The 25,015-nt window shown below is 40.9% G+C and overlaps 1 protein-coding gene across 2 annotated transcripts in view; it reads left to right on the forward strand.

Annotated features, from left to right (window-relative positions):
- The window catches only part of tnfrsf21 (tumor necrosis factor receptor superfamily, member 21), a 96,487-nt gene that overhangs the window by 4,343 nt on the left and 67,129 nt on the right, over nt 1-25,015 (forward strand). For both annotated transcript variants that reach the window (XR_010971271.1, XM_068024958.1), the window contains exons 2-3: nt 19,391-20,036; nt 24,314-24,745. Coding sequence is in view for 1 of the 2 variants with exons in the window: in XM_068024958.1 (XP_067881059.1) it covers nt 19,391-20,036; nt 24,314-24,745 (1,078 nt within the window). In the remaining variant the exon portion in view is untranslated. The remainder of the gene's footprint in view (nt 1-19,390; nt 20,037-24,313; nt 24,746-25,015) is intronic.

The raw sequence follows: 25,015 nt of genomic DNA on the forward strand, positions 1-25,015 counted from the left end.
TATACTACATACTACCCGATCCTTGTTTCTTCTTTGCCTAAAATCTATAATACAGGAGTCTTTTTGTTAAATGAAGAATCTGAGATCATACAGACCAGTTGCTTTGTTTTTGTTCAGTTAAAATTTCACTTATTAACCATCTGTGGGCGGCACAGTGGCGCAGTGGTTAGCACCGCAGCCTCACAGCTCCAGCGACCCGGGTTCAATTCTGGGTACTACCTGTGTGGAGTTTGTAAATTCGCCATGTGTCTGCGTGGGTTTTCTCCGGGTGCTCCGGTTTCCTCCCACAAGCCAAAAGACTTGCAGGTTGGTAGGTAAATTGGCAATTATAAATTGCCCCTAGTATAGGTAGGTGGTAGGGAAATACAGGGACAGGTGGGGATGTGGTAGGAATATGGGATTAGTGTAGGATTGGTATATATGGGTCGTTGATGGTCGGCACAGACTCGGTGGGCTGAAGGGCCTGTTTCAGTGCTGTATCTCTAAAACTAAAAAAAGCTTTTATGTATTGATGTTAGGATAGCTCTAAGGAGGGAGATTTTTCAACTTTTACATTGGGGTTTACTACTGAACTACCTGGGATTAAACTTTTCAACCAGTAATTCTGCTAATTGTGCAACCAGAATAGCTGCTAGTGTTTTTAACCAATATAGTTCAGACCACCTATATTGTAATGTAGTCAGCATGATCCAATTTTATAGCCTAACAATAACCATCATGCAGTTTTCATAAAAATAATTCCCTTTACCAAATCTTTGGCAAAATAAAGAAAAAAAAACTTGCATTTATGTAGTCTCTTGAATTTCCTCAGGGTGTCCCAAAGTGCTTTGCAGCCAGAGAATTACTTTTGAAATGTAGTCACTGCTAAATAGGCAAATGTGGCATGCGAATTTGTGCAGAGTCAGCATATAAATTTGGGGTCTGCACTAGATACTATAATGCTTTCACCACTCTCCTATAAGCAGATCCCTCATCTCCAATGGTCAGGAATTTACTAGAAGTGTCAGAATAATGAAATCCCTTGCATGCGAACTAGGACTGTGATCTTGCACTTTTTCCAATCTCTGGGAAGGCTGGCTGACAAACTCTCCAGTGAAAAGAGGCCAATTGTAAAGCATCGAGACTCATACATTTTGCATACATTTTAATAAACAGCTCTCTTTACAGTGAACTTGATTCTCTGCATGAACAAGAACTCCAGCTCAAACTGGAAGTTATTATATTGAACGTCTGCCAAACGTTTTGTGCCTAAGGCGTCCATTCCAGTTATTGTCCTGCTGATGTTTGGGTTAAACCTAACACTGTGTAATCACCATGTCCAACTTTGAGCTTCAAACACCACATCTGCACATCACCAAAAATGACAATATCGCTCACCTCTACCCCAACCTCACTCTCTCCATTGCAGAAACCTTCATTAATGCCCATGCCACCCCTCTGTTCCATCTTACTGGCCTTTTGTCACAGTTTTGTTTAAAGTTCAGGAGTTTACCTTTTCTATGCTATTTTAACTATATTGTATCACCCTGGTCACCTTTCTAGACTGAACAAAGATTGGAGAATTTTTCAATGTTCAGCTCTCTGATGCTAGGGTACAATCTTGTGCATCTTTGCATCTTCAGGATTTCTTTATCATTAGTCATATCTGGGTATGGTGTTTTCTGATCTATCAAGCATAACAGCTTACAACTTGTACTCAACTGTGTCAATACAGTACAGTATTCTGCTTGTTTGGTTGATGGCTGTCATGTAGTGATTAGATGCATTGAGTGTGAAAGGTATTAAAATTCACAAATCTTTCAATCTCACCCATAGCTATTTTGACACCATTTGTGGAGAACTTACGTTGCCCACTTATTCTTTTCGCAAGCAGTATTTCACACTTATCTGTATTACATTCCCAGCTGCCATTATTTCTGCCCACAGACATGCCTTTTCAGATTCAACTGCCCCATTCAACTGGTTGTTGGAGGTCAATCACCTTAGCCTCAGGGCATCGCTGCAGGAGTTTCTCAAGGCAGCGTCCTAGGCCCAACTATCTTCAGCTGCTTCATCAATGACATTACCTCCATCATAAGGTCAGAAGTGAATTGTTCCTCTCCATTTGCAATTCCTCAGATAATAAAAGCAGTCTGTGCCCTTAATGCAGTCAGACCTGGACAGAATCCAGGTCTGCGCTGATAAGTGACCAGTAACGTTTTTTCCATGCAAGTACTAGGCAATGACCATCTCCAACAAGACCGCGTCTTAATGCCTCTCCGTTAGATTCAGTGAATCCCCCACCATCAAACTGCTGGGGGTTATTGAACAGAAACATCACTGGACCAGCCACAGTGACTAGAGCAGTTTGGAGTTTTGGTGTTCTGCATAGAGTGGCTTTCCTCCACCTGTAAGGCACAGGTCTGGCGTGAGATGGAATATGTTGAATTTGCTTGGATGGGTTCAGCTGCAACAACTGTTAAGATGCTTGACACTAGGATACCCTGCACCTTAAACATTCACTACCAACGCACATAGCTAAACTGTGTACTATCTATAGGATGCACTGCAGCAACTCACCTAGGCTCCTTCAACAGCAGCTTCTAAACACAATATCCACCTTTATAGAAGGACCAGGGCATCAGGTGCATGGAAACACCACCACCTCCAAGTTCCCCTTGCTGACTTAGAAATATATCACCATTCCTTCATAGTCACTGGGCCAAAATCCTGAAAACCTCTACCTAACTACACTATGGGAGTGCTTTGACCACACAGACTGCAGTGAATCAAGTAGAAGGCTCACCACCACCACCTTCGCAAGGGAAGCTGAGGAGGAAAAATGTTTGTTGGCTTTGATAGCGATGCCATATATTGTAATTGCAAAATGGTAAAATTTGCTTTCAGTTAATGTAAATGAATAAATCCCTGGGATACATTTGGCATTTGATTGCTCTTGTCTTCATTCTTGCTCTTCCACACTTACCCTCTCATTTTTTATGAACACTCCAATCCTGTACCCCTTCTCCTGCTTTATGTTTAATTATTAGCCTATCAGATGGAGCTTTGCTAAATGTGTTTTAGAAGTCAGTGTGCCAGAGGTAGCTTCATTATAAAAGAACTAAGAAAATTACAGCACAGGAACAGGCCCTTCGGCCCTCCAAGCCTGCGCCGATCCAGATCCTCTATTATCTGAAGATTTTTCACAGAGCATTTGGGATGTTAATTCTTCGGATAAAAAAGTTGCCAGGATGGTCAGACAGGAACTTCCCCTTTCTGAAAAACTTTTCATTGATTATTAAAGAATTAATCCTCATGATGGATGTGAAAAGCATGATATAAGTTGTAAATGTTATTTCAGGAATTCAAAGACAGCCTAAGTTTGTGGAAGACAAGTCATGAGGGTGTAACATTTGATAAGTTACATAAAGATCCATGGCTAGAGTTAAAATCACTTGAAGTAAGGGAATTTTTTGTGATTTACAACTGGTGTCTGGCTGAGACTACAAGAGAACTCCAGGAGCTATTAGTATGAAAATGAGTTGGGGGAAGAGGAATTACCTGTCCTGCTATGTTCAGGCATAATTTGGCTCCTCATGCTGTATGCAATTTAATGTAAAACACTTTGTTGTGTCTTCAATATTTGCCTACGTAATAGTCACTGCCTTTTAACTGCACTGTATTGTGTTTCAGAACTATGTAAATTCAAGTCTCTACTTTTAATATCATTCCTCCTAGATCAGAAACATGAAGGTTGGGGTGGCTGTTGCCATCATTCTGCACTTTCCCTAAATTTGTATATTGTAGCCTCTTTTATACTGCACTAAGCCATATATTCATGGTGACTAATGTTACAGCTGTCTACACACTACAAGTACACTTGGCAGCTGGGAAGAAAGATCTAGTAGAAGAGGGCCTTTTTAGGAACTGACCACAGCAAATTCTGATTGATATACTTTGATTTGCAGCCAGCTGCATCAGATGCACATTGGGAGTTAGCACCGCAAGCATGGGTGTCTCAAAGTGCTGTGAACGATTAGTTGCAATTTCCATATTTTCAAGCAGCATACAGAATTTTGGCCCAGCAGTTAATCTGCCTCCCTGGCAATTCTTTTTTCAAATATCTACCTAATGAATTTTAGGTTGATTTTAATATTGTGAATTGAGAAATACTAATACTAGGAACAAATTAATGGAAATTGAAGGGTTCTATAATGTTTTGGAAACAATCTTGCAATTATAGTTGACTAAATATGTGATGGAATATAAGTATAATAGGCTTAATTAGGTAGCATTGTAATATAGTTATATTATACCTTTTAGCATTAAAGATTGAATAAATGGTCAAGTTTTAGAACTTGCTGAAATTCCCCTTTAAGAAGGTAGAGTTAAATATTTCAAGGTCCTTGTTAGAATAGAATTTCTGTTGCCAGGGAATTGGAAGATAAACACACGCATGAAAATATTCTGTTTGACATCAGTAAGACGTAGCAATAAACTTATTTAGTTTATGGGGTAGTTGATGCAGACAAATCGGCTTCAGAGGTTGCTTTTAAGGTACCATAAAAAAGGCAATTATGGATAATAAAACAATAAATGAAAATGGACTTAGAGAAACAAGAGGTCAAGTAAACACCATTAAAAACATTTTGACCAGATAAATGCTCTCAACTTCAAAAAACATGGGATTTCCAGTAAAACCTTAAGTGGAGAGTTAGTTGATATCAAATATGGATTTTGAAAGCAAGAAAAACACACACACAAAGGTAGCCCCGAAATGCTGAGAGGTCATATGACACCTTAGAAATAGTATAAACATGAAAGGTTCTGAAGCAAACACTGAAGTGTTGAGTTCCTTAAACAATACTTCTCATCCCATGACTTGGGGTATTTAAGGTAAAAGTTTACTTTAAATTTTGATGGATATTCTGGAAATTCTAAGATAGATTGCTGTAACATTAGCGAGGTTAAATTTTTGGATTCTATGTTAGAAATAAAAATGTGTTGCGCATCTCAGTAATATTTGATAGATATACTTATCCACTTAAGTTTATTATGTGTTAAATTCTTTACTAAATATATAAAAGTTAATAAATCGTCTCATGTAGTATTCTGTATACAACTACAAGAACCCCCTCTCTGTGTCTCTTTAAGTGGAGAGATGTGTATTGGAGAGTTCCCCAGACCTTTATAATATCTGGGATATTTATAACTTAGCCATAAATATTAATAATAGGCGATCCGAAAGATAGTAACATTCTGTTAGTTTTCTTTCTTTGAGGGAAGCTGGTACAATTCTTTGGACCCAAATAAATGTCGGAGAATTTGTCTGCTTTAAACTTGATTAAAGGAGATTCATAGGGATGTACTCCTGATTTGGTTTAGTCCCTATAAGTGGTTAAAATCATAAATCACTTCAAATACAACTGTTAGTATATGAACCAAACAGTGGGAGGTGTTCAAAGAATCCCACAGATTATTCCAAATTTTGAACTGCTCTGAGGAGAATAACAGGCAAACTAATTCCTGTTTGGAGTTAATTTTTTGGGGAGAGATGGGGGAAAGGATACGATGCAAGAATTTAACTTATGGGAAGCAATACATAGAATTATATTTGTTTGGGGGGGGGCGGCGGCGGTTTGAAAGACCAGTTGTATCCTAACTGCTCTCCTGCCTGAGATTCAGCAGAACAGACCAGGAATTGATACTGTAGCCTAGTCTGTATGGCTTTGTGCTATGCTGGGCATTGTCGACAGCTGAGGTATGAAGAAGACTTGTTTGTTACTTTTGATATCATCCTTTTTAATTATGGATTGGAGTACCACTCGTTACCGCAGTACAAGTTATAACCTAAACTATCCAACAAATAAATTTAGCAAACTACCACGTGTCCCTGTTTTGTATGGATTTGTTAAATTGTCCCTTGTGAGCATCTCCGTTTCAGCACCACTGGAAGGCTCTACCCCTCTTTCCTCCTTTAAAGCACTCCTTACAACCTATCTCTTTCACGAAGCTTTTGACCATCTGCCCTGATACTATCTTATGTGGCTTGGTGTCAAATTTTGTTTTATTACACTCCTGTGAAGCACCTTGGGATGTTTCATTACGTTAAAGCCACTGTATAAATGCAAGTTGTTGTACAGTTTAAAAAAAAAACTTTGTTTAAGCTTGATTTTTGAACATCACAATTTGATGATCTTCAGCAAAAGTGGTTCCACAAAAGGCCAGATTTGTGTAGGAATTACTATTTGAAACCATGGTTCTTTTTTTAAGATACTCTGTTTAAAATCATTTATTATAATGCCCTTTTTGTAAAAATGGTATCCATATGTTTCTGTCCAACAGACAGACTCCTATGGTGGTTCAGCTTCATGGGTTTTAGTACCCTTCAGTATAGTCTGAGCTGAGAAAGTAATTGCTGGTTGACTGAACTGGAGAGGGACTGGGTACTGATAGCACAAGGGTAGTGATATCCAGTTCCATATGCACTTCCCTGTCAGTCGTCTACAGTGGTAATTTGAACTGATTTCCAGGTCTGGCAGTTTATCTATTTTGAGGACGATGACTCTGCGATTAACTGAGGAAGTGTTGACTTCAACTGTGTTTTGGTTTCTTTGGGGTTCTATTCAGTTATATCTTCAGATGTGTCCATGAGAGAAACACATTTTAAATATGTTTTGAAAGTGTTAAGGATGCATACCACAATCTCAGTAAATTTACATTTTAAAAGGAATGTTGGTGCTGATAGCTATTTCAATTATTGCTGACACTGACAACTGTGAAATTGCCATCTTTGTTGGTATGGTGTATTCTGTCAGAGAAATCCACTGCATAACCATTCCCTCCCTCATTAATTTTAAAGTTAAACAGTAGAACGTGGCAAAAAAGTTTAAGATCATAACAGATTAGCACCATGTAAGACACATACACTGCAACCTTTAGATCATCATCATGTGTTCTTTTTTTGTCTGTCAGCAACTGAAGAACTTTGGTTAAAAAGATATACTGTGGATTTTGGACATACTTTTCAGTCTGTAGGGACAGTCTGTTCATTATTAACATTCTATCTTCTATAAGTTTGAGGTCACCCAAAACTCTGCTGCCCATGTATAACTTGCACCAAGTCCCATTCCCCATTATCCCTGTGCTCACTGACCTAGATTGGCGCCTGATCAAGCAACATCTTGATTTTAAAATTCTTATCCTTGTTTTCAAATCCCTCCATGGCTTCGCCCCCCCCCCCCCCCCCCCCCCCCGCCTCTATCTGTGTAATCTCCTCCAGCCCCACAACCCGCAGGGAACTGTGCTCCTCTAATTTTGCCCTCTTGAACATTACTGATTTTAATCACTCCACCATTGGTGGCCAGGCCATCAGTTGCTGAGGCCCTAAGCTCTGGAATATCCTCCCTACACCTCTCCGCCTCACTTTCCTGCTTTAAGACTCCTTAAAACCTACTACTTTGACCGAGCTTTTGGTCATCAGACCTCTATCTCCTTATATGGCGTAGTGTCTTATTTTATAATGCTCCAGTGAAGCACCTGGGTGTTTTATTACCTTTAAAGTTGTTATATAGATATGTTGTTGAAAATCTTGATTGGCATTGAGATGCCTGTTAGCAAAGCTTTGCAGTTGTACTTAAGTACTTGTACAAAGCTCTCCTTTGCCCACTTAAAACAGTACTCTCAATAGTCAAGTCTGAAATCTGAAACATAACTGCACAAATGTTCCTATTTTGCAACACTTATCAATGATATCATGAAGGCAACTTTAGATCATTTTCTTAGCTGTAACATTAGTGATGTTTGGTCTCAGTGGCAGCACTCTGTTAGTTACTGCAGGACTTTGTCCCCTGGATAACCCCAGTTCATTTTAATGGTATTTGTTATTGTTTCCCCTCAAAGTTTTAACTCCCCTCCATGTATCTTGTGTCTTTGTTTCCACATGTGACATAATTCCAGTGGTTTTGGATCAAAAGTTTGTTTTCTGTCTTAAGTACTCATGTCCTGACTAATAGGATATTTGTCACATTTCAAACAATTTGCCTTGGTTGGAATTGAGAAATTGGATGGACAAAATACTCATTTGGCTATTTGCATTTTCATGCCTTCAGAGTGTGTGTTTTTTTTCTTTGCCCCAGTTTTCTAGCTCATTAGAATTTGAGAGATAAAATCTGCTGTCAGTCACATTGTGCAGAACTAAAAAATCCTCAACTATAGAATGTGCTTCTTGTTGTGCAATCTTGCTTGTTTCTGTTTACTAGCAAACCAACAAATAAAATCTACACTACTCAAATATTGACACTGAAAGGAAAAAAAAAACTTGCATTTCTCTAGCACTTTTCACAGCCTCTGGACATCGCAAAGCGCTTTACAGTCAATGAAGCAATTTGATGTGTAGTCACTGTCACGTAGGAAAAACTACCACCAACTTGCGCATAGAAAGGTCTCTCAGACAACAATGTGATAATGACCAGATAATCTGTTTTTAGTGCTGCTGATTGAGGGATACCCCTCTGCTCTTTGAAACAGTGCTGTGGGATCTTTTTACCTTCACCTGAGAAGGCAAATGGGGCCTCGGTTTAATGTTTGAGCCAAAAGAGGGCACTTCTGATAGTGCAGCATTCCCTCAGTACTACATTGGAGTTTTGGCCGAGATTTTGTGCTCCAGTCTCATGGAGTGGGAAATAATGCACTAAAACTCAGTTTTCCATCTTCATTATTAAAATTGACATTTTTACAAAATATATCTCATCGTTGCTACGGGTCAGCAAGTCTTTGATTCCCTTTTAAATGGAGTCCTGTGAAATTAGGTATTTGTAGTTTTCCAACAAGTAAGAGATTGTATCATAACGGTAGCATACTCTCCTGAGCTTGGTTCGCATCATAGTTAAACTATATGTGGGGAAGGAATGTGTATTCAGTAAATTCAAATTTTACATAACTTTGGTGTGAAGTTGCTTTAATGTTTCCAACATTTTAGTATCGCAAAAAAGCAGCTGCAAAATGCTGTCATCTGTTTATTGTTGGCAGAAGAAATATTTATGGAGTCAACTTTGATACCTCTGTAAATAACTGGTTGCAGAGCCCTATGATGTCTTGACTAATGCTTACAGACAACTTTATACTGCATTATATTAATCAGTGTAAACAAATAGGCCCTAAATTTACTAGAGCAGGAAACCTTGCCACATGCTCCATTAGTTAGAATTGCATGGACAGGTTTCAGAATTTTTTTTTCTCCAAGTTGCTGGAAGTGCAAACTGATGGGGCAGGGAGGGTAAAAGGGCATCTGGGTGAACAATGGGACAGACAGTGAGGTTAAAGGACTGAGAAGGATGGTAAATTAGAACATAAGGATCAGGAGTCGATTGATACGGCCTCTTGAGCCTGCTCTCCCATTCAATAAGACCATGGCTGATCTGATCTTGGCCTCAACACCACTTTCCTACTTGTTCCCCATAACCCTTGACTTCCTATAGTTCAAAAATCTGTCTATCTTGGCCTTGAATATATTCAAATGAATCCGCCTCCACTTCTCTCTGGGATAATGAATTCCAGGACCCTGCGAGAGAAGAAATTCCTCCTCATTGCTGTTTTAAATGGGAGACCTCTTATCCTGAAACTGTGCCCCCTGTTCTAGATTCCCCCATGAGGGAAAACATTCTCTTAACATCTATCCTGTCAAGGCCCTCAGAATCTTATGTTTCAATAAGATCACCTCTCATTCTTCTCAACTCCACTTGGTATAGGCGCAACCATTTTGTCATAAGGCAAACACTTTATCCCAGGAGACGCTTCTCTGTGAAACTTCTCTGAACTGCTTCCTATGCAAGTATCTTTCATCTTTGGCCTCCTTGTCTCGAGAGACAATGGGTAAGCGCCTGGAGGTGGCAAGTATATCCCTGCTTAAATAAGGATACCAAAACTGCATTCTGTACTCGGTGTGGTTGCACCAACGCCCTGTACAGTTGTAGCAAGGCTTCCTTACTTTTATACTCCTTTCCCCTTGCAATACGGGTCAACATTCCATTTGCTTTCCCAATTACTTCTTGTACCTGCATGCTGACCTTTTATGATTTGTGTACAAGGACACCCAGGTTTCTGCATTCTGCAGTCTTTCTCCATTTAAATGATCTGCTTTGCTATTCTTCGAATGTGGGTGAGGGAACCAACAAGAGGGAAAAACATACTTGACCTCGTCCTCACCAATCTGTCTGCCGCAGATGCATCTGTCCATGACAGTATTGGTAGGAGTGACCACTGCACAGTCCATGTGGAGACGAAGGTCGCCTTCACGTTGAGGGTACCGTCCATCGTGTTGTGTGGCACTATCACCGTGCTAAATGGGATCGATTTTCGAACAGATCTAGCAATGCAAAACTGGGCATCTATGAGGCGTTGGCCATCGGCAGCAGCAGAATTGTACTCAACCACAATCTGTGACCTCGTGGGCCGGCATGTCCCCCACTCTACAATTACCATCAAGCCAGGAGACCAACCCTGGTTCAATGAAGAGTGTCGGAGGGCATGCCAGGAGCAGCACCAGGCATACCTCAAAATGAGGTGTCAACCTGGTGAAGCTGCAACAGAGGAATACTTGCATGCCAAACTGCATAAGCAGCATGCGATAGAGCTAAGCAATCCCATAACCAACGTATCAGATCTAGTTCTGTAGTCCTGCTATATCCAGCTGTGAACGATGGTGGACAATTAAACAAATAACTGGAGGAATAAAAACGAGAAATGCTGGAAATACTCAACAGGTCTGGCAGCACCTGTGGAGACAGAAGCACAGTTAACGTTTCAGGTCAGTGACCCTGTCATCAACAGTGCCATCAAGCGGCACTTGCTTAGCAATAACCTGCTCAGTGACGCTCAGTTTGGTTTCCGCCAGGGCCACTCAGCTCCTGACCTCATTATAGCCTTGGTTCAAATGTGGACAAAAGAGCTGAATTCAAGAGGTGAGGTGAGGGTGACTGCCCTTGACATCATTGCAGCATTTGACCGAATATGGAATCAAGGAGCCTCAGCAAAACTGAGGTCAATGGGAATCGGGGAAAACCCTCCGCTGGCTGAAATCCTACCTAGCACAAAGGAAGATGGTTGTGTTTGTTGGAGTTCAATCTTCTGAGCTCCAGGATATCACTGTAGGAGTTCCTGAGGGTAGTGTCCTAGGCCCAACCATCTTCAACTGCTTCATCAATGACCTTCCTACATTTGGTCAGAAGTAGGGATGTCTGCTGATTGCGCAATGTTCAGCACCATTCGCGACGACTCAGATACTGAAGCAGTCTGTGTAGAAATGCAGCAAGAGCTGGACAATATCCAGGCTTGGGCTGATGTGCAGTGCGAATCTAACTTGCCACTTCAGTGCCAGGCAATGATCATCTCTGACGAGAGAATCTAACCATCTCCCCTTGACATTCAATGGCATTACCATCGATGAATCCCCCACTAACAACATCCAAGGGGCTACCATTGACCAGAAACTGAACTGGAGTAGCTGTATAAATAATGTCTCTGCAAGAGCAGGTCAGAGGCTAGGAATCTTGCAGCGAGTAACTCACTTCCTGACTCCCCAAAGCCTGTCCACCATCTACAAGGCACAAGTCAGGGGTGTGATGGAATACTCTCCACTTGCCTGAATGGCTGCAGCTCCAACAACACTCAAGAAGCTCGACACCATACAGGACTAAGTAGCCAGCTTGATTGGCACCCCATCCACAAACATTCACTCCCTCCACCGCACAATGGCAGCAGTGTGTACCATCTACAAGATGCACTGCAGCAACGCACCAAGGTTCCTGAGACAGCACCTTCCAAACTTGTGACCTCTACCAACTAGAAGGACAAGGGCAGAAAATGCATGGGATCACCACCACCACCACCTGCAAGTTCCCCTCCAAGTCACACACCATCCTGACTTGGAACTATATTGCTGTTCCTTCAATGTCGCTGGGTCAAAATCACAGAACTCCCTTCCTAACAGCACTGTGGGTGTACCTATGTCACATGGACTGCAGCGGTTCAAGACAGCAGCTCACCACCACTTTCTCAGGGGCAATTAGGGATGGGCAATAAATGGTGGCCTAGCCACCGATGCCCACATCCCATGAATGAATTTAAAAAAAACCTCACATTTTCCCGCGATACTCCATCTGCCAAATTTTTGTCCACTTTGTCACACTTAACCTATCTATATCACTTTGCAGACTGTGTCCTCTTCACAATTTGCTTTCCCATTTTTTTAATGAAGAAATTTGGCTAAAATATACTCAGTCTCTTCATCCAAGTCAGTAATATAAATAGTTTAATTCATTAATAGTAAATAGTTGAGGCCCCAGCACTGATCCCTCCGGCACTCCACTACTTTGTTTGCCAACTTTCTGCTTCCGGTTAGTTAGCCAGTTCTCTATCCAGGCTAAAATATTACCCCCAACACCATGAGCTCTTGTCTTGTGTAGTGACCTTTTATGTGGCACCTTATAGAATATCTTTTTAGAAATGCAAATATACTACATCTACTGGTTCCCCTTTATCCATTCTGGTTGTTAAATCCTCAAAGAATTGTAATAAATTTGTCTCTCACTACTTTTCCCTTTCAAGAAGCCATGTTGACTCTGCCTGATTTCATTTTGATTTTCCCAATGTCCTGCTAAAATTTCCTTAATGAATTCCAGCATTTTCCCAATGATAGATGTTAGGCTAAATGGCCTATAGCTTCCTGCTTTCTGATTCCTTCCTTTCTTAAATAGAGGTGTTACATTAGCTAGTTTCCAATCTGCTGGGACCTTTTCAGAATCTAGGGCATTTTGGAGGATGCAGGCTATCTGGTTCAGTGGGCTCATCAGCCTTTAGTCCCATTGGTTTTCCTAGTGTTTTTTCTCAAGTGATCATGTTTTTTTGTCCCTCGCTCCCTTTTGCCCCCTGATTTTCAACTATTGGGATGCTTTTAGTGTAGTGTCTTCTATCATGAAGAAGGTACAAAATATTTATTTATTGATACAGCACTGAAACAGGCCCTTCAGCCCACCGAGTCTATGCCGACCAACAACCACCCATTTATACTAATCCTACATTGATCCCATATTCTCTACCACATCACCACCATTCTCCTACTACCTACCTACACTAGGGGCAATTTACAAAGGTAAATTGGCCATTGTAAATTTCCCAATCAACCTGCAAGTCTTTTGGAGGTGGGAGGAAACCGGAGCACCTGGCGGAAACCCATGCAGACACAGGGAGAACTTGCAAATTCCACACAGGCAGTACCCAGAACTGAACCCGGGTCGCTGGAGCTGTGAGGCTGCGGTGCTAACCACTGTGCCGCCCATTTGTTCAAAGTCTCTGCCATTTCCTCATTTCCCATTCTAAATTCCCTAGTCTCTTTCTCCAAGGGACCAATATTTAGTTCCAGCTACTTCTAACTCTGTCTGTTCTGATATTTCTTGCTAGTTTAAAATGGCAAATTCAATGTCAAACTTGGTATAAAACAAGGGAAAGAAAGATTGGATTCAGAGAGAGGGGGGAAAAAGAGACAAAGGAAAAGTATGAAAATAATTACAACATTTGACTTTTTCTAATCTGCTAAAGAATGAAATTGCACACTTTGCATGGTATTTTATGTTCTTCCCTTTGAGTCTGGAGGCTGGGAGGGCACTTAATTGGGTGGATTGGTGGTGGATGGTGACACTGCCATCTTCCCACCTCCACCCTGATTACATTTCTGGTGTCAAGGCCCATGGACGGCCTTTCTGCCCCGCTGTTAGTTGAGGCCTTTAAGAGGCAATTAATGTCCTATTAAAGGCCTCTTCCCCTTGCTGCTGGTACCAACCCAGTGGTGGGAGGGCGTGACTCCACGTAAGGAGCACGGAATGCAAAGCTGTGAGGGTTGCTGGTGGTCTCCAGGTGTTGAGTGGGGAGGGGGGAACGGTTGGGTCCCTCGTTCAAAGCACTCTGTTCCTGATCATGGCCCCTGGCATCAGGAAGTGGGGAGCCTGCTGAGACAACCCCCTGCCGTTTCTGATGACTCCCCCACACCCCTCTCGCCATCACTCACCTCTGGCCTGGGTCGCTTTGCAATCCGGGCCTCCAGCAGGTGTCGTTCAAGCAGTAGCCACCCCTCCCTGGTGGTGCTGTTGAGCAAAAGAGCTGCCGGCCTCTGACTGGCCGGCAGCTGTCGGCAGACAGGACTTCCTGCCCCCAGGGTCCTGATTTCAGGGAATGCCTATCGCTGACCTCTCAACTGCCTGATGGGCCTGCTGTTATTACATGCCATTCTGGAGGAAGGAACGCAGGTCTCTCACCAGCTCTCCAGCCAGTGGCTGAGACCCCCATCACATCCATAAAAAATATAATTGCCCAACATCTCTTGGCCCAGAAAGTAAACTATCATTAACCATTATTATTGTGTACTTATGCTGATAATTGCAAGACTTGACTTTCTTTGGTGAGTTCAATGAGCAATTAATGTGCAAGTGCAGCAAATCCATGAAAATCATGCAAAAGCCAAGCACAGGATGTCATTTTCACAAAGCTAACGGTGCAGTGCAAATTGGCCAGCAGTTTGCGGCGGTTCGCAATTCATACCACAAGTTGCTGGCTGATTTGCATATAAATAGGATGCTTTTTCAGCAAAATTTGCCCCATCAAGTCAAAGTTTTTGGTAACAAATTCAGTTTGTAATGCACATAAAGTCTTGAAGATGGAGGAATTTTGCTTAATTTTAACAAATTCATCATTTTAAATTGTATTATGGAGAGAATAATGGTAGATACAGGTGAGGCAAACATCTTTCGCGGTGTGGCACAAGATTGTGTGGGTTTTAATATTTTTTGACGAATGGCATTTCTTTACTCTCCATGTCTACATCAAGAATTCTTAGGTTAAACAGGTTAAATTCAGGCCAACATTCAACCCATCTGGTTCACTAATGTCCTTTTAGGGAAGGAAATCTGCTGTCCTTACTTGGTCTGGCCTACATGTGACTCCAGATCCACAGCAATGTGGTTGACTCTTATATGCCCTCAAAATGGCCTAGCAAGCCACTCAGTTCAAGGGCAATTAGAGATGGGCAATAAATGCTGGGATGGGCAATAAATGCTGGCCTGGCCTGCGACACCCACATCCCATGAAAGAATTAAAAGAAACATTGCCCTCTACGCTAACTGAACAATGGATCTTAACCTAAGAATAGACTTCTGAGAGTTCAAGTTCTGACTGTTTTCTATAATTCAGGTATATTTTGCAGCTTACTTTAATCCGAAAATGGGATTGTGCATTCTAACACCAAAAGTCTTCAATTAATTATGGGCGGTGGGTTGAGGGGGTGACCAATAACGGTTAAAATATCAAATCTAAAATTCTTCAGTGTCAGCATAAGCTCGTCTTTTAATAAACTTGTAAATGTTAATGGACCGTATTTCCAATAATGCTCATTTTCAACAGTTTAAAAAAAGCTGATTTTGATTTAAAGGAAAGAAAGGAAAAACGTGCATTTATGTAGTGCCTTTCACAACCATTGCACAACTCAAAGTGCTTTCCAGCCGATGAAGTGTAGTCACTGTGGTAATGTGGCCAGTAACAGTGTTCCTTTTAAAAACACATTGGCAATCTCATTCATTTGCAGCATTCCTTGGTCAACTCTTCAAAAACCCAATTAAATTTTTCAAACATGGCTTGCTTTTAACAAATCAGTGCTGACTATGGACTAATTCAGGACAAATACCTAAATGTTTGCTGATTTTTGCCTTGAATTATGCATTCTAAGAGTTTGGCCACAACTGATGGTGCTAGCTATCTAGAAGGCTATTCTTCGACTCTGTTGCCCAACTTGTATATTTAAGGTAAATTCAAAAAATTGTAGCTGAAGTCTATGCTACTTCCTGTCTGATCTCTTTGCTTTCAGGTTCTGCTGACCTACCCATCTTGAGTTCTGCTATTCCTTTCCAGAACCAATTTCCGTTCCACAGTTACCTCTTGCATGCCTCCAGCACACCCATGTTCTCAATTCCACTGTCATCATTTGTAAACCCTAATTGAAAATATTTATTTTCATAAATAATCTCAATACCACCATCCTCCACAATAGATACCATTTTCCGAGTGGTCAAGCCTCTTATTTAATCTTTTACTTTCTACGTGCAAATGAAGCCTTCACTACTTGCTGTCTACATTTGTCTGTTAACCTTTTCTGTTCTCTTCTAGCCATTCTAAGCTTTTCACCTTCCCGCTATACCTTTTTGACAGTTCTTTTAACTCTCTAATCTTTGGCCCTAACTTGACCATGTCATTTCCTTTTAAAGTTTATTTGCTTGTAATCTCTATCCAATGAGCTCTGTTTTTGCCGTACAGGAATATTTATTTTGTAATATCTGCTGCTCATATTTGAAGCTTTCCCACAGCCAATCTGTTGATCTGTTCGCTAACTTTTCAGCCCAGTTAATTTGGGCCAAATCCTGTTTGCCTTTTCCGAGTCCAGCATCCTTATTTTTCACTTTTCATTATCCTTTTCTGGAACTACATTGAACCTAACTGTATTGCGGTCACTATTTTCCAATTTGCACATCAGTTAATTGTCCTCCTTCATTTCCCAGAACTAAATCAATCTATGCTTCGATCCTTGTTGGACTACAAATGTATCGATCTAGGAAATCGTCCTGGGTACATCTTTAAAAATCATTTCCACTTTGATCACATGCATTACATTTATTCCAGTCTGTTGTGGAATAGTTAAAATCACATGTTCTTGCACAATTGTTCTTGTGTATGTTTAAAAGATGAAGTGCATGATTTGGTGCATTAGCTGCATATTGACTTTGGAACAGCTTATCATAAATTCCAATTCAGCTTCACTAAAGCTCATGAGTGTACAAAGCTGGAAATACTCTTTCACATTGACATACAAGTCTGACTGCAACTGAGTGAAGATTCTGTAATTTTCTATTTGAGTGATTTTTGTCAGCATTTCAAGAGCTCAAACTGTTATTTTACTAATTCAGAACTAGTTTGCATTAGTGAAAAAATGGAGATCTGAAATAACAAAAAATGTGAAACAGGCTCCTCCAGTCTATGAATAGATACATTAACTTTTAAGTATCGACCTTTAGTTGGCTATTTCTAGATGCATGCAAATAATGTAACAGTTGCTTCCATCTTGGCTGAATTGTAAAGGGAGTTGTAGAGTGTTTCATTAGCTTAATCTGCATATCAGCAGAAATCTGTATTACCTCAAAAAAGTGAGGATACACAGGTGTTTATATACACCGAAATCAACTTTGTAGTTTGTATGGTTCTGCTAATAAAAATAACATATCAGTGTCAATGTAAGGAAGGAAACATTTCTTGACTTCAAACAAAAAGCTTTGCCATCAGGGCTTCAAGCTTGTTGCTTAAATGCCTAAATATATACACCCTATTGTCTAAACATTGTGTCTCAACAGAGCATCCCAGTTTATATCCATGTCCTGCACCATCTGGTTTATAAACCATCCTGCCTGAAATAACTTTATCAGAATTTTTTTTTGATGCTCGCCATTGTCCCAGCCATTTATCCCTTCATCAAACATCACTACCAAATTTTGTTTGTAGGATTGTACACACATGAGTTAGTGCACTAAAATATTATTCTTTGCAAAGGACTTCAGAACTTATGGGGAAACATCAGTGTTCAGTTCTTCCTGGCCAATACAGGGAATGAACTTTGTAAAGAGGTGTGGGCTCCATCCCATGTCCTTCTTTCCATAGCACAATGTGGGGGAAAAGCTTTTTCTCGCAGCGAGTGGTTAAGATCTGGAATACACTAGCTGAGAGTGTGACGGAGCCAGGTTCAATCGAGGCATTCAAGAGAAAATTGGATTATTATCTGACAAGGAAGAATGTGCAGGGCTATACTGAGTGGCACTATGTAAATTTCTCTTTCGGAGAGCCGGCACAGACGAGATGGGCTGAATGGCCCCCTTCTATGCTGTAATGATTCTATGATTTCAGATATAATGCTGTGTATATCCAAATCTCTCTTTGTTTACGTGGGACAGTTCTGTCAATCTGGCCTATATTCAAGGCTGGGTTCCAGAGGTGGAAAGGGCCGGCTATTCCTCTTCGGCATTTTATGATTACTCAAAAGCGTAATTTTCACAGTTGCTACCTCCATGAACTGCCATAATGAAAAGAGCTCCCTTTCTCCACTTTGATGGATAATCAAGAGTTCCATAAATTTACTCTTGTGGCACAACAATGCCTTGGGCACTGGAATGAAGGAAAATTGGGTGCAAATAATAGAAGGAGTATCAGACAGTCTTTTTTTTAAAAAAGAAAAGATTACGCATAAATAATCAAAGAAATGTGAGTGCCTTTGAAGTAGTGTTATCTCAAATTGTGGAATATCATCATGATGGCAAATGTTTGTGCACGCAATTGAGGTTTTGTTGTATGACTGTTTGCTGTCTCAACCTTTATTTTATTGTGCCTTAGAAATTATTATCTGTTAATAGAGATAACAAATGGTAGCCCTCGTGTGGAGATGAGCTTAAAACTGAGCAGCTTAGCTGCTGGTAAATGGTTGCCAGTTTCTGCTTGGTGACCAGAGCAGTTAATGTTCCTGCCAATATTATCTATTCAGTTGAGAGAGGCTGGTGAAGTTGCTAATATTCCACTTTTCTACACTTAGTTGTCAAGCCGGGCAAGTGGAATGCTTCAATTTCCCAGGTCTGCTCTGATATTTCATTGTTGCTGTACTCTGAAACAATAACTGCAATCTTACACTGGGTGGGTTGGGACTGCACCATGCAATTTTGCTTTAAGGTGAAACTTTTCTTTATGCTTACCAAAGCAAGAAGATGATGGTGCTCGGAATGGGAATACTTTTATGATTAAGGCAGCACTTGTCAGCATTAAATGTTCTCGGGACTAGCAGAGCATAGCTAAATGTAGAATCAGTCTCCCTTTGTTTAGAATAAAAACAGAAAATGCTGGGAATACTCAGCAGGTCAGGCAGCATCTGTGGACAGAGAAACAGATTTAATGTTTCAGGTCGATGATCCTTCATTTAGACTCAGCAATGGCCTTCAGCTCTAAATTCAGAAGAATACCCTTTATAGTGCTGGTGCAGTATTTTCCCCCTTTCCCTACACCAAACATCTTTTGGCCTGTCTGAGTGACATTGCCAGTCACTACCAAATTAAGGCTAGTTTTGTGCTGTACATCACAGCTCGTAAAGGAAAAAACAGATCCCTATTGAGATGTGTAGCCAGTTAGTTGATCTGTTCCTTTGGTATTTGTTTCTGGATGAATATTGGGCAGATCACATAGAAAATCTGTTATTTGATATGTCTACTTAAGCAGATAGATTTCAGTAAATATTTTGAGTGCTACAAAATGTCTTACTGACTTTTTCTGTGCTTTGTTTCAGCTGCTGTTTGTGTTACTGGGTGACATTACAGCTCAAGTAGAATCCACTCCAAAGACGGCTCTATTCCTCTCTGGTAAATACCGTCACCATGATCGTGCAACAGGGAAAGAAATTTACTGTAATAAGTGCCCTGCAGGTACCCACGTGTCACAACATTGCACATCATCATCATTGCGTGTCTGCAGCCCCTGTAAAAATGGCACTTTCACCAAGCATGAGAATGGCATTGATCGGTGTCACAGCTGCAGGCCCTGTGTTGCCCCAATGATCGAGAAATTCCCCTGTACTGCCTTTTCTGACCGTGAGTGTACTTGCCCACCTGGTACTTTTCTGTCTAACAAATCGTGTGTAGTGTATACAGTTTGCGGCATTGGTTGGCGTATTAGGAAGAAGGGAAGTGAGACAGAAGATGTCAAGTGTAAACCATGCCCTCGTGGCACTTTCTCCAATGTGCCTTCTAGTCCGAGGTGCAAAATGCTCACCAATTGTTCAGAACAGGCTCTGGTGATCTTGGAACCAGGAAACCGAGAAAGGGATAACATCTGTGGCTTACCAAGCACAATTCGGAGTACAACTACCAACTCCTCAAGCACACAGTCAACTCACCACAACAATGGTGTTGTGCCTGATACCTCCACTCTATCAGGTAATTATCGATGATTCAAATACACCAAGCCTAATGCATTGAAATTGAAGTACAGTCCCCATCACCTATAGTGCGCGAGTTGGTGCTAATGTAATTTGTCCTTTTGATGAACTGATGAATTTTGTGAGTAAACCTCTGCATCGTGTGTTGAGCAGTATAATGACTGAAATTTGACAGTCAGATCAAAGATGTCCGTAAATGGATAGCACTGCAACAAGGCAAACAGAATTTGAAGAAATGTAGCCAGTTCTTTTAAAATCCTTATTACAATCTTGCACCTTGCACTTTTTAAAGTTGTAGCAGATTAGAAACTAATATTTTGATTTTTAGTTTTGAAATGCTCAGTCAAATTTATTGAAACTAAATGTATGAATCAGATAAATTTGATACTTATACTCTGCTGTGATGCATTTGAACTCTAGTAAGAGTGAAAACCACAGAGGTGATCAAGTAAAATAGTTTACTCCACTTTTTAATGAGGTATGAACTAATTAAAACCTGGTACTGCTCCAAAATACCCTGCAAGTGGCTGCTTTGTAATTGACAATAATAGTAATGACAAATTTATGAACCCTTCCAATCATGTTTTCCCACCTGACTACAGCAATGAAACAGTCTTTATCAAAGTCACAATGACATTCTATGTGACTGGGAGTCGTGCACTAACCCTCATTCTTGACCTGCCTACAGCCTTCGACATGGTCGACCACACCATCCTTCTCCAATGCCTTTCCTCAGTCCAGCTTGATGGGACTGCCCTAGCCTGGTTCCATCCTTATTTATCCAATTGTAGTCAGAGAATATCCAGTAATGGCTTTTCTTTGTGCTCCTGCACAGTTACCTATGGAATTTCACAAGGATCTACCCTTGGTCTCCTCGCTGCCCCTTGGCAACATCATGGAAAATGCAATTTCAGACTCTACATGTACGCTGCCAACACCCAGCTGTACCTCACCATCTCCTCTCAATCCCTCCATTGCCCCTGCCTGCTTGTCCAACATTGGGTATCAGATGAGCAGTAATTTCTCCTAATTAAATATTAGGAAGACCGAAGCCATTGTCTTTGGCTCATGCTAAAAAATCCATTCTCTGCTCACCAATTTCATCCCTCTCCCCGGTTGCTGTCTGAGGCTTAAACATAACGTTTGCAACCTTGACTATCCTATTTGACCCTGAGCTGTGCTTCCAACCCCATATTATCTCTGTCAGAAAGTCCAGCTGTGCTTGCTGACCTATACTGGCTACCTGACTAGCAACACTTCAAATTTAACATTATCACCCTTGTGTTAGAAATCCCTTCATTGTATTGCTCCTCCCTATCTCGGGGTAGTGTCCTAGGTCCAATCATCTTCAGCTGCTTCATCAATGACCTTCCTCAATCATGAGGTCAGAAGTGGGGATGTTCACTGATGTTCAGCACTATTTGCAACTCCTCAGATACTGAAGTAGTCCGTGTCCATATGCAGCAAGACCTGGACAACATCCAGGCTTGGACTGATAAGTGACAAGTAACATTCACATCACACAGGCGCCAGGCAATGACCAACTCCCACAAGAGAGAATCCAACAATCTCCCCTTGACTTTCAATGGCACCACTGAATCCCCCACTGTCAACATCCTGGGGTTTACCATTGACCAGAAACTGAACTGGAACAGCCAATGAGTACTGTGGCTACAAGAGCATGTCAGAGACTGGGATTCCTGTAGCAAGTAACTCACCTCCTGACTCCCCAAAGCTTGTCCACCATCGATAAGTCAGGAGTGTGATGGGATACTCTCCACGTGCCCGGATGAATACGGATCCAACACTTATCAAGCATGTCACCATCCAGGACAACGCAGCCTGCTTGATCAATACTTCATCCACCACCCTCAAATTCACTCCCTCCACCACTGATGCATAGTGGCAGCAGTGTGTACCATCTACAAGATGCACTGCAGCAACTCCTCACACCTCCTTCGACAGCACCTTCCAAACCCACAACCTCTTTCACCTAGAAGGACCAGGGCAGCTGACTTGTGGGAACACCACCATCTGCAAGTTCCCCTCCAAGCCACATACCATCCTGACTTTGAAATATATCTCCATTCCTTTGCTGTTGCTGTATCAAAATCCTGGAACTCCCTCCCTAACAGCACTGTGAGTGTACCTGCACCAGATGGACTTTAGCGGTTCAAGAAGGCAGCTCACCATCACCTCAAGGGCAATGAGGGATGGGCAACAAATTCTGGCCTTGTCAGTGATACCTACATCCCATGAAAGGAATAATAAAATAAACTGTAACCTCCTCCAGCTTCACAACCCTCCAATAACTCTGCATTGCTCCAATTCTGGCCTCTTATGCACGTCCAGTTTCCTTTGCCTCATCATTGGTTGCTCCGCCATCAGCTAACTGGGCCTTAGGCTCTGGAATTCATTCCCTAAATCATTCTGCTTCCCTATCTCCTCTTAAGATATTACTTTAAAACTTAACTCTTTGACTAACCTGCCCTAATATTTCCTTTTGTGGCTCTGCCTTAAAGCAGTGGTTCTATAAGTTTTATTTGTCCATGGATCATTTAGGCAGGGCAAAAGATCCTGTGGACCACCTACTGGTCCTACTCCACCTGCTTGCCACGACAAAAAAAACTGAACAGAATTAATAGGAACTACAAATATTTTGCTGCTTTTTTTGTGACTAAATGTAATACATTTGTGAAATTTTTAATTAAATATCATAAGTAAATGAATTCATGCTACAAACAATTTTCAAATTACAAACATTTATTGGAAACATTCCAATGTATCATAAAATAATCACAATCTTCTGAGAAGCTAATATTGTACATCTACATTAATCAAACAAAACCGACAGTAACATAAATCTTGCTTATAAAACTACAGTGTTCCTCGCACTAATGACCTCTGTTATGGTGTTGCGTGTTAGTGACTCGTATTTTGGACCGACCTGCAGACCACCAGTGGTCAATGACCACACTTTGAGAATCGCTGCCTTAAAGGGCTGTGTAAATGCAAGTTGTTTGTGCTACTTGCTTTATTTAAACTTTCACCTGATTTTAAACATAGGTGGTTTAAGTGATGAGGACTGTATTTTAAAATTGTATTTAATTGATTGAAATTGAATTGAATTTTTTGTATCCGTTTTGGTTTGGCAAAATAGCTCAGTTCATCATGAAATGCCTGAGGGATGTTTTGATTCCAGTGCATGCGGTGAATTATAACATCCCCTAATGCAAATGTAATCCAGAGTCTAATCTTGCTGGATTCTGGAATATTTATGGCAGATTTATAGAAATGTACATTATGTGTGAAAATCCTATTGCACCAAATTCGTAAAGGTTTGGGCATGTGGGATTGCTTCCATTTATTTTTTTTACTGCTTTAGGTTATTTGTTTCTTGTAGGAAAATATTGGTGTCAGCAAGTCTCCCAGGTAAAATTGGGAGTTTGCTATTTGGAGTAATGGAATTTCTAAACCTTAGATTTAGTTCTTGGAACACATGACTGTAGTCTACTCCAAATTACTGTGCCTGTAGCTGCCTTAATCTGCCCTATATAGGGTTTTGAATTTGATCGTCAGGTTTGAATTTCAAATAAAGAAGTAGAGAAGTTTTCAGCTGCCTTGCTAAGATGATTTACTATATCTGAAGCAGCCTTGTCAGCTACTCACAGAAGCAAATTATGCAGAGATGAGGCTTTGCCATTGGGTTTCAATTTACCCATTGAAGAATTGAATGTTGGTTAGTTGCCTGGCAAGCTTCATTCAGTATTGATGCAATGTAAAATGTTTATGTAGTTGTAATATTATTGATTTAAATTGATATAGTGGGCCATGAGCTATTTAAAAAAAAATTAAAATTGGCTTGCTATCAGGTTTTTCCTGTACCTGACCAAGAGGAGCAGTGTAGCTTGCATGCAGAAGTAGGGGTGCTGTAGGCTAGCTAAGCATTAGCAATTTGTTCCTTCCTTATTTTCCGTCATAGGCTCGACAGGCCGAATGATTCTAATTTGCCCTTTCACTAGTTAAGAAGGCTGAAGTCACCCTGGTTGAAATCAGCGGACTCAGCACTTTTAAAGAGCACGTTCTTAAACATCCTTCTATATTACTGGGTGTGTAGTGGAGATACATTAAGCCTGGTGCATTAGTTCAATTTCCAAGCTGTCACCTACATGTTTAGATAAAAATATGAACCTTTTGCAAAATTATTTTTGACTCAGTTTTTATCTTCACTTTTTCTGAGGTAAAGCAAACAGTTTTAAAAAAAATATTTTGCAGGTATTCCTAATCAACTGAGCACCGCTGCTGCAACTACAACCACAAATTTAATCAGTGGAGTGACCAAAGAAGCACAGCTTTGGCATTCTCCCCAGTTACGCCCAAATTCTGATCTTTCAGCTTCAATGAATTTTCAGCCAGTAATGGAAACCTCAAGAGCTGATGCTGATTCCAGACCTCCGAAGAAAGGACCACCAAGGTCAAGCGCACATAAGCACTTTGACATCAATGAACATTTACCCTGGATGATTGTTCTCTTTCTGCTGTTGGTGCTGGTGGTGACAGTAGTCTGCAGTATTAAGGAAAGCTCCCATGTGCTGAAGAAAGGCCCCAAACAGGACCCCAGCAGCATTGTTGAAAAAGCTGGTCTCAAGAAGCCTATTTCCCCTACCCCAAATAAAGAGAAGTGGATTTACTATTCTAATGGACAAGGTAAGCCAACAAAGATATAATACTTTAATGTAATACACTTGAGGTGCACTGTGGTTTAGAGATGCAATTGTAGTTATGTTCCAGTTGCCATCATTTAGTTGGGAGCTGCATTTGGGTCTCTGATTTCAATTTTTGTTTTCAGCATCCATTCTGATGAATATCTGATAGCTCGGTCACTGGTAAAGAGCTGAACAGAGGCCATATGCTTCCATACAATAGCCATCTGAGTCCAGCAGTGTGATGTGCAAAGTGCTCCAAGGTCCTGTCCTT

This window comes from Heterodontus francisci, chromosome 3 (assembly GCF_036365525.1).
Source record: "Heterodontus francisci isolate sHetFra1 chromosome 3, sHetFra1.hap1, whole genome shotgun sequence".
Lineage (NCBI taxonomy): Eukaryota > Metazoa > Chordata > Chondrichthyes > Heterodontiformes > Heterodontidae > Heterodontus > Heterodontus francisci.